The following is an 11,111-nucleotide window of genomic DNA, read 5'->3' as shown; positions in this document are numbered from 1 at the left end:
CTGAATAGCCTACTGCTGTCATTCTGGCAGAATAATTCTGTGCGATCTGTCTAATAAAAACTTTTCCTAAAAAGCGCACAGCAAACAACGCGATGACAGCAACAATACACAGATTTACAAAACTTTTTGTTGACATAGTATTTATTCGTATACCACTTGACATTCAGGATGCCATTTTTCATTTATAAAAAGCAACGTTTTTCTAAAAAGGTAATTTGAAAACCAGAACACTGTAAGTCGCATAGATGGTGTAAAAAGATAAAACTGTACACAAGTTATGATAACATTATTGATAAATAAATTGTTAAATTTTTTTCTGTCAAATTATTTTCAATTGCAAAATACTTACAAATTTGTGAAGTGGACACAATTACATCAATGGTCGCAAATCGACTCCAAAGGTTGAGCGAGTTGTAAGTCACACAAAAACAACTCATGTATAAGGTTGAGAATTGCAAGACGCAGCATTTGCCTCATTGCAGATAAGCAGAACAGCGTCAGCCTCGTCAGACATCCAGCGTTCATCAATTTATAATTAATCATATGCCACTTCTTTTCGATTTCCAAGCAGTGTTGCCACTTTTTCATGCACAACTAATTTTTTAAAACAGGACAAGTTATTTTCTTGTGATTTTTTGGTGACTGCAAGGGAGCGCTTGGCTATCAAAAGATGTTCAAAATAATAGCCAGCTATTTGCTTTATGTTTTGTTACTCAGCACGGTTGATTTGGTAAAACAGGTAAAAACTGCTGTTGGTCTACCTGTTTAGTAGTTAGTGGGTGAATAACACACCAAAAGCACATTGACGAATTGGAGAAGCTTACTGGTAGCATATCTCTATATACCTATTGTGACCTATTGTCAAGCATTGTCAGTTTCAATTGGGCTCTTTTTGCAAATTACGGCTTTGGTTGCGATTTGGGTTAAAGCTTTAGGCTAAGATTATGGGGCAACCTTTGAAATATTCGCTAATCCTTGAAAATACGGATAGTGAGTCAGTGACACTGCCTGGCAATCCTCGACAATGCTTGGACAGTTTTCAAGAGTTGCCAGATACGCAAGTTTTATGCGCGAAATCCGGGCTAGTTTGGCTTTGTAGTTGCGGAAAGTTTTATCAGTTGGATGTTGTGATATTGTTAACTCTTATGATTTACTATCATCATTTTGATGCGATTCCAATAAAATAAATACTGTTTTTAGTTAAAAACATTCGGCAATACTGACAATGCCAGACAATGGGTTGGTTGGTTTTGAATCTTTATCTTCGGAATGACAAACCCTTGATAGGTTTTTCCTGGTAGTTTCGCATACTTGTAGAGGCTCTCGACGCAGGGCCGGTTACCGAGATTAGCAGAGTGAAATTTTCCGATTGTTGAAGTGTTGTTGCTGAAAATTATTCCATTCAGTAGGTGCCACGCTGAATGGAAAGCAGTCCTAAAAATAAATGCGTTGCTCAAGCGCACACCCCTTGAGTCAAACTTGCTCCGCGTGATCTTGAGCCGAGAGCGTAACCACTGAGCTAACGGGGCGGACTATTTAGAGGTGCCCAATTTTAAAGGATACGAAGTTTAAAAAACGTCCGTCCAATTTGATTGGCCTTCACATGTGTAGTAAGTTATTAGGCTATCCAAGCACCACTTTTCAAATACCACCGTCATTCTGGCAGAATAATTTTTCCGCTTTCCGCCTAAAAAGTCATCCGTGAATAAGTGCGAGGTATATAATGCGGTATATAAAGACATCACCTCCCGTTCCCGGTGGATCAACGAAAAGAGGTCCATCCTCAGTACCTGCAGTACGCAGAGATACTGTGTGCAAAGATGACTACTGCGTACAAGCAAGAATAGTACCAACTAGCACATAATCATGTAAATTGGCATGAAAAGGGGAAGGCTTAGGCTACGCTCTGCAGTGGGCTCTCACAGGCTGAAAATGATGATGATGATGTAATGCGACCTGAGCTACTTTCGACAAATGTCAAATAAAACTATAATCCGCAACACGTGCCACTTAAATTTTACATGCATCGAATTCAGTATTGAATTACATTTCCAGGGGTGTGCACCAATAGGTGGGCATTTGGTAGGAAATCCCAGCAGAACGGTTCAAAGATGGATGATATATTGACGATAATCAAGAAAATAATGCAAATTTGCATAATTAACACTTCTCCAATAAACCTCAAATAAAACTATAATCCGCAACACGTGCCACATAAATTTTGCATGCATCGGATTTAGTATTGAATTACCTTTCCAGGGGTGTGCACCAATAGGTGCGAATTTAGTAGGAACTCTCAGCAGAACGGTTCAAAAATGGAGGATATATTGACAATAAACATTAAAATAATACAATTTTTGCAACTTCGAATATAGCTATAATCCGCAACACGTGCCACTTAAAATTTGCATGCATCGGATTCAATATTAAATTACCTTTTCAGGGGTGTGCCCCAATAGGTGGGCATTTGATAGGAACACCCAGCAGAACGGTCCAAATTTGTTGAAGGATATAATGACGATAATCAAGAGAATAATCCAATTTTTGAATAATCGACACCTCTCCAACAAACCTCAAATAAAACTATAATCCGCAACACGTGCCACTTAAATTTTACATGCATCGGATTCAGTATTGAATTACATTTTCAGAGGTGTGCACCAATAGGTGGGCATTTAGTAGGAACTCTCAGCAGAACGGTCCAAAGATGGAGGATATATTGACAAAAAACATTAAAATAATACGAATTTTGCGTAATTGACACTTCTCCAATAAACCTCAAATAACGCTATAATCCGCAACACGTGCCACTTAAATTTTGCATGCATCGGATTCAGTATTGAATTACCTTTCTAGGGGTATGCACCAATAGGTTTGCGTTTAGTAGGAACTCCCAGCAGAGCGGTTCAAAGATGGAGGATATATTGACATTTAACATTAAAATAATACGATTTTTGCATAATTGACACTTCTCCAAATATCTTCGAATAGAACTATAATCCGCAACACGTGCCCCTTAAATTTTGTATGCATGCATCGGATTCGGTATTGAATTACCTTTTCAGGGGTGTGCACCAATAGGTGGGCATTAGGTAGGAACTGCCAGCAGAACGGTTCAAAATGGATAATATATTGACGATAATCAAGAGAATAATTGTTGAAAGAACGTTCTTTGTTTTTTATTTCTGTTGTGATGACAGTCTCGTTGTAGGCTAACTGAATTGCCGGGTGATGATATTTTCTTCATTATCAGTTCTAGCTATTATCAGACTAAAATTAGTTAGCCTCCATTGGGGATGCTTGAATGAAGACTTCGTACCCGGATCACTCTTTGCCACTAGAATAACTTAGTGCCCAGGCAGTATAGCGTAGCCAGCCCAACATTTCGAAGGAGGCCAAATTTTTGACTAAATATTTTACATATTTGAACGAAAAATGCTGATTTGGCAAATTAAAATTTAGTCATTTAAGAGACAAAGTAGCTAGCTTTTATTAAAATAAAATTCACTTCACCACATTTTTTACAGCTTTTTTAACTAACACATCATAGGCTAAATATTTACAACATTACCACAACTTTTCAAGCTCTTATTTGTAAAAAAAATTATATCAATTCGTAATACCTTGTCAGTCATTTATTTATTTGCAATCATTTGGGACATGTAGCCTACTGGAAACTTTTCAAATAAGTGTAATATTCTTTAAATAGGCTATGCTCTATGCCCTAGCTCTATGTAATATTTGCTAACTGTCTTCTGCAGCCGACTGTACCAGCTGCACGACAAAACTTTTTGCAATTTTAAAAAGAACGGCATGTTTAACGCGCTGCAAACTATACCTCCCTATGGTAGTGTCGTGAGAATAAGACAATCGCTGCGAGCCTTCGTATCCCCTTCTTTAGATATCCCTAGTAGCCTAACACTCCCGTTCCACTGGGGATAGCATTCTGCTTAAATGTGCTGTCTGAGCAACTTTTTGTCATTCGTTTGTAGGCTATTGGCAATTCAAGAAAACTTGCGGCTCTTCGACGTTGTAATTGAGTGTTTCTTTTATTGTAATTTTGTGCAAAATAATTCTTTGAACACGCAAAGTTTCCGAATATAATTTACACTTAGCCTATAACAGTCAGCAATTCTGTGAACGGAGAACGTAAATACATTTTGGGCAGAAGAAACGCTAACACATTTGAGAAACTTTTTGTGAAAACTTTTGTGGGAGTGCTGCAGCACACACTATAGCGAGCCGCCTCTGTCAGCAGCAACAAGGTACGAACAAGCCAAAAAATACTTTAGACTAAGGATGTGTGTTTAAAAAAAATTAAGGACAGCAGAATTGGCAGATGGAGGTAGAGCAAGCGTTAATGGAAAATAAAATTGCGAAATTTAAACAACGCAAGCCAGCTCAAGTAGAAAACATTCAACAACCATTTACATGCGTTACGAATACTCATTCCTTATTGTCTTATCTACAAAATTTTCCAGAAATAAAAATACAAATAATTTCATAGAAGCTCGTGGATTTTTACGTAATCATTCATAAACAAGTTCTTTCAATAATCGAGTAACCTTAGCCTTTTTAAACTCTTCAAAAGATAACATATCATCTTTGTTTTTGTCCAAAGCCTTAAACGTTTGTTCTGTCAAAGCCACCGCGCGGTCCAAAGGGGTTTGAGTTGGATGTTGCTCCAATCTAAAGTAGGCCTAAACATAAGAAAGATTGCAACAACACAAAGGTTAAAAACAGAATGAAACTGTTCACCAGGCATTTGATAAATGTTACGGACAATCGTTCCCCAAATCAAACGTCACATAAAACCGGTCTACTTAACCTGGCGTCTTACGTCACGGAATATTGCTAAAAAATGAGCAGAGATTTCATTATTCTTTTGTGTGAATTATTTCATCATCTTAAATCATGAATTACGAAATGTTGCATAAGCCAAATTTACCTTGTGCTGAAATGACACAACAATACTATCGACTATTACGTCACAGATGCAAGTTATGTGGTTTGAAATATCCCAAGTCAGTTTCGTCATTTTAGAATTGTCGCTGGAAAGGTTGTTCGAATATTAAAACTGTTTTGCTTGTGCTTACCAACTAGACAAAATTTCCGTCTGTTATCCCAGAAATCTGTATTGTGGTGACAAGTTTTCTACTGCGTAGTGCATACGCGTTGCACTAATTTTTAACAGCCCGAGTTGCTGAGTTTTTCTTCAAATACAATTCGTGAAGAGGATTTCAGAAGTGTGCTTCGCTGGTTGTTATCGCATAGGCTACAGACGAATGGATTCGGGAATTTTATGTTACAACTTTCCCACGGAGATATTATGGTTTTCCACTGTGACCAATAAATAAAGTGACTTGCGTTCTGCTGGTGACTACAATAAGCTACTAGATTATCTCCTGATGATAAGGATGATATCTAGTTTTTATTACCGACGTTTCGTCAATCAGCACGACTGACTTTATCATTATGGCTGAAACAGGTAAACACAACCCGTTCAGCAACAAATGGCACAACACAAAAACATACTGACAAAAATGCAAGGTTATATGATTTCAAAGAAACTTGTTTGCAACAATTAGGCCTGCTTGTTTAATATTTTTGTTGAAAATCTTGATTGTTATTAGCCTATGTCTAAGAAGGATTATTTTTTCTGGTTAGTTATGCTTTAAGCCAGGGGTTCTTAACCTTTTTTGTCTCGTTTACCCCTTGCCGAATCTAAAAAGGAAAATTTACCCCCACCGTTTTGGTGGCCCCTTGTGATGTCATCGTGTCCAGTCAACCACGCGAAGAAATGCAAAACATCCTTTTTTGTCTGGATTCACCTTGGCAAATATCAAAAACAAGCTGTTTATTTGCCGAGGACACGATTGTTCTTGACGGGGTCCTGTGATTGTGAACAATAATGTAATGGAACAGTCCTTGAAAGAGCTACTCGCATGTCGTCTTAGGGAACTAAGCGTGATTGCTGTTTTGTTTTAATAGTCAACAATGAAGAGAACTCTGCTTCACACAGATAAGTAGCTGGAAAAGGTATAATAACTTAAAATGCACGCTTAGTCAGCGTAGGAAACTCTGACTAATCCACACCAAAATTTTGAAAAGTCACCATGGCACGATAAGAATTTAGACCAAAGCGTTGTTGAACATTGAAGATCAATCAATTCATCTTTGCAAAGATCATCGTCAGCAGTAGCCTACTTTCTAACTTGGCTTCGAAGGGATGAGTTATGTAAAGAGCCGTACTGTTAAAACTTTCACCTTCGAAGTAACCGTCAAAGTTCTTTTTTAAGGCGGCAAGGTGCTGGCACATTTCGACTTCGAGGTCAGAAATCTCGTTGCGACTTCTACTGACTTTCCAATCATCAAATGTTGGAAAATTTGTCTAAATTCCTTTTTGAACTCTTCTACTCCACAGATCTAGTTTTGTCTGAAAGCCTTAATTTATGACTCAGTAAATTTACCCCTTCGGTAAGTGAAATTTACCCCCAAGGGGTAAATTTACCCCCGGTTAAGAACCCCTGCTTTAAGCTATGTGGTGACTCAAGCAATAGACCTACAAATGATAAAACTAGTTAAGACTTATCTTCATTAAAATTTTAAGCAACTCGTTGGATTATGAGGGTACAAAAACAAAGCTAAACCAAATCGGCCAGTGGTCGGCTGGTGGCCAGGGGTGTGAAATATGACAAGGAACAAAAAAGTACTAGTCGATACTGCAGTATGTCTGTATAGTGTACCGGCAGTGATGGGCATTATCGGCGATAATTTATCGGCGATAAATTTTTATCGCTTATCGTTATCGCTTAATTATTTTTTCAGTTATCGTTTATCGTTATCGCCAAGGGCAATATTTGATTATCGCCGATAATTAATCGCCGATAAATTTTATTTCGGATCAACACACAAGTGGAAAGAACATGAAAAGTAACCTAGTTCATGAAACTAAAATTAAAACCAGTTCTTCTTCAGTGCCTGAAGTGTGTGTGACAGGTCGTTGTCATGGGAGGAGCACGCCCCCTGCAGCGACGGCCCTAACAACACAATAATTTTTAGAGTTGCAAATTGCAATGCAATGAAATGCATGCAACAAGTCTCTTGTTGTTTTGCTGCAATCGGCAATCGCGAGTGAATTTTACAATTAAAATGTAAGCGCACAGGCGGTACAGATTCCTTTGAAGCGAAGCGAAAGAAATTGGCAAGTGGTTTATGAAAGTGTCGCAATACGAGGCCGCTTTTACATCGGAAACATGGTCTTTCGCGCCACCATCACTGAAACAAGTCATTGCAGAATATGATATTGCTTGAAGCATTTGACATGCAGACCGACATCACACTTTTTGCATCTTGTAGTAGTTTTTGCATGACAACAGGCGCATCGAGTTGCGTGGTAAAATTATGCTAAATACAGTATAACCTTTCTCATTTACCTATGCTGCATAGCCGAGTGGTGAGAGCGCTGGAACGGCAATCGAAAGGGCAGGACACTTAAAGGCATGCCTGAAGGTGGACATGAAGATTGGCTTCCTTGCCTTCCCGTTTACTTAATCTAAATCTTCAACCACCGGGCGTAAGCCTGGATACGACGACGATTTACCTATGCGACATAGCCAACGCTCAATCAAATATTTTTATTCCCACTAATAATACAGTGCCCATATTGTAATTATGATCTCAACAACTCAGCATTCTGCCATTGCTTTAATGATGGTGTTCACAAAGAAAACAGAAAAATTTATCTGAAATTATCAGTAAATTACGATAATTATGTTATTGTTCTAAAACAAACACGACTAATTTGACAAGGTTGATGGATTTCACAGTATGCACATATTTACTACCAATAACGCCTAAGATTACTGATAAATTTTCAAGCATTTTGCGTTTTTTGGAATTTTTTCAATTATTGCTGACTTTGCTGTAAACAGCCCGTAGAAAGCAAAATACAAAGTTTGGAATTTTTTATGGTATTTTCATTTGATTTAATTATTTTTCCTACTGCACGTTAGCGGCAGTGTAACTCAATTGATAAAAGCATCCAACTGGTATCTGAAAGTGTAATTATAAGCACGGCGGTTACCTCAGTGGTTTGATTCTGGATCAAGAGGTTGAAGATTCGATACCTACTGCCGCTGTTGCGATTCTATCCATGCATAACTTACAAAAAGTTTTGTCCTTTTACAGTACATTATGTTCGATTTTTCGTCATGTTGATGAAAACAGTTCGTGCTGCATGGGGTGGGGCAGCGCTAATCAAGAAAATAAAATTATCGTTATCGGACATTATCGGCGATAATTTATCGTTTATCGTTATCGCTTAACTTTTTTTTGATTTATTGTTTATCGTTATCGCGTTAGGCATTTTTCGTTTATCGATTATCGTTATCGCTTAACTGAAAAATGAGTTATCGCGCCCAACACTGTGTACCGGTATATCATAATAATATTATAGTTTTATTTATTTTCGCTCTACAACAGCTATAAGGTCTTTTAGAGACAAGGCTCATTTTTAATTTTGTACTAAGTTTACGATGTCATCGCACTATTACCCAAATTATTGTCACTGCGTTATGCAAGAAAGAACACAATCGGTAGTCTTCTGTTTGACCCGACCTGTAATCAATCTCAGATCTATATGCAATAGAGCCGAAGGTGAAACCACTCGGTGGCCACTGAGTTGGTTGAGCTTATATCATTAGTTCCAAAACTTTTTCCAACATTTTGAAAACATAAAAGCTAAGTTGCTAAAAGCAAAGTTTCCAAATGTAACAGTGTAGGCCTATTGACATCAAAGATACTGTCACATGCTCTTGAGCGGTGTCGAATAGTTACCCTTTCGAACGCCGCGTCAGGGCTCTCACCACTCGTCTATGCAGCTGATAAATTTTCCAAATGTAACAGTGTAGGCCTAATGCCATAAAAGGTAGCCTTGTAACGGAAGGCACTTTAACATGCAGATATCCAATCCATGGACTTCTGTCCAATTCAACCACGAACCAATGAGATGCTACGTTATCTGTCCAATTGTGACCATTCCAGCATTCAGCCAGAGAATTAATTATTACTTTGAACTTTGTTTGGTAATTACAGAAGAAAAAAGAGCTGTAGCAGAGGTGGAAACCAAACCCACGTCAATGGAATTACTACCACCGCCCTAACCCAATGCGCCAAGTCAACCGATGGCATAGCATTGATTTAATTTAGCTAGAATTTGCGTTTTTCCTTTATTCTTCCTAAACGCAACCTTGATGACGTCATGAACCGCGCAGCTTCTGATTGGTTGGTGGTTTATTAGAAATCTGCTTGTTAAAGTGCCTACCCCTTGAAACAGTGTAGGCCTAATGCCATCAAAGGTAGCCTGTAGCCGATAATTCTACGAAGTCTTACCGACAATAGAAAAATAAATTCTTTTTTTGAAATGTATCCATCCTCATCTTCATCCATTAGACGGAATGTAAATTCGGCCTTTTCTTGATCATCTCCTCTACATACGATGGACAGGCCGCAAATGAATTCTTGAAAATCAATCAGTCCGTTGCCATCGGTATCATATGCTCTATTGGAAAAGAAGCTTGTCAGGTTGGGTTGACAACTGTAGCAATTATTTTTTTTTGTGTAAAGCGCTCTCAAACCAGATTGATTTTACTTTTCAGGAATCCTTGTGCCTGTGAAAATAAGCTTGGTCCTGTAGGCTATCCACAGGCTTCAAATAAACACAAGAAAAAAATCATAATTTTTTTTTAAACTGGAAACCTGAAAATCTGTTACTTTTTCGATTTCATAAATGTGGATGTTGTTGCATTGATTTAACGTTAAAAACTACCTGAAAACATGTTCAGCAAATATCTCAGCGTCACCATGTGGATATTTCTCTTTGTAGCAAGCTTTGAGTGCGCTTTCGCTAATTTCTCTGGAAGGGTGTTTTTGTTTGAACTTTTTGTAATATTCAATGATTTCTTTCTGTGTAAATTCCGTCTTGGATAAAATTTCAGTGAGACGTTTAGGCTTTGACAATGAGGCTCCTCCCATATTAAACTTTACTTTTATACAATAAAAAGGTTATTACTGAGCTAGACTTAGGCCACCTAAAAACATGTAGCCAAACGAAAATTTTTGTTTATTATCAGTAAAAACGACTTAAATCGCGAGCCCATGAATTTAAGATTGATTTAATTGCAAACTATTTACCTTTGGACTGAGAAAGCATCTCTCTGGGAGCTTAATGTTATCAGTTTTGCGTAGCCTACCTGAAGGCTAGAGACTTTAAACCACTGATGCAGGTCCGGTTACCAAGATTAATGAGTGAAGTATCTGCATGTTGAAGCGTTGTCTTAATTATTATTTCGTTTCTCGGTGTTGCTGAACGAAGAACTGGCCATGAAGTGCGATGCTCAATCGCACACCCCGACAGCGCCGGATTAACTATAGTAGCAGATGTAGCAGCTGCTACGGGCCCCGCGCTTCACAAGGCCCCGCTCTTGATGAGCAAAATTAGTCATTGATTACTTATTCATTGATTAAAGAAATTGAAATGAGTTAAATGTTTAAATTTTATCCATCATTAAACTAGGCCATAAAATCCAAGAACTACCGTGCATCTGACCAACGGACCACCCACTTGTTTGACCATTGGGTCACTAGTTAATTGTTCAACAATGTCTTCCTTTATGTATTCAGACTAAAGATGTCAGAAATTAAAATAACTAGCAATAAAACAGGGTTGTTTAGTTCTGAAAATCTCAACAAAGCTGTCGAAGATGTTTTGAAACAAAATATTTCTGTTTGAAAGTCGGCAAAAAATATGATATGGCCTACTGTAGGCTACTACGAACAATGTTGGCTCGTTATGTTAAAGAATTAATCAATGGATAGTGAGAAAACTACTGCACCAACACCCGTGGCATCTACAAAACGCCTGTCTGATATTTTAAAGTTTTCTGCAAATTTGGAAAAATATGAGATTTAAAAGGAGTAAAACAAACACCAAAAACACTTGAATCTCATATTATGAAATTGAATTGTTTGTTTGTTTGTTTATTTGTTTATCTTCATCCTGCATTGCGAGAAAGCGGACTTGAGCGCTATGCATCGGTGTACGCCTTCCG

At 37.9% G+C, this 11,111-nt stretch overlaps 1 protein-coding gene across 1 annotated transcript; it reads right to left on the bottom strand.

Annotated features, from left to right (window-relative positions):
• Positions 1 to 4,060: 4,060 nt before the first annotated feature.
• Positions 4,061 to 10,035, bottom strand: LOC145786599 (neurocalcin homolog). The gene is made up of 3 exons (XM_082598286.1): positions 9,830 to 10,035; positions 9,394 to 9,562; positions 4,061 to 4,700 (listed from the first exon to the last, which is right to left on the bottom strand). Exons 1-3 carry the CDS (start codon positions 10,033 to 10,035, stop codon positions 4,530 to 4,532), a joined length of 546 nt encoding a protein of 181 aa, XP_082454412.1. The 3' UTR covers positions 4,061 to 4,529.
• Between the last annotated feature and the right edge of the window lie 1,076 nt (positions 10,036 to 11,111).

The sequence above is a fragment of the Aplidium turbinatum genome, chromosome 2, assembly GCF_918807975.1.
Source record: "Aplidium turbinatum chromosome 2, kaAplTurb1.1, whole genome shotgun sequence".
Lineage (NCBI taxonomy): Eukaryota > Metazoa > Chordata > Ascidiacea > Aplousobranchia > Polyclinidae > Aplidium > Aplidium turbinatum.
This window is presented reverse-complemented; position numbering and strand designations above follow the sequence as displayed.

Coding starts and splice junctions, on each gene's coding strand:
- LOC145786599 (XM_082598286.1), bottom strand. CDS start 10,035: ATGGGAGGAGCCTCATTGTCAAAGCCTAAACGTCTCACTGAAATTTTA. Junction 9,563..9,829: donor TTTGCTGAACATGTTTTCAG/GTAGTTTTTAAC, acceptor CTTTTCCAATAG/AGCATATGATACCGATGGCA. Junction 4,701..9,393: donor AATTTATTTTTCTATTGTCG/GTAAGACTTCGT, acceptor TCTTATGTTTAG/GCCTACTTTAGATTGGAGCA.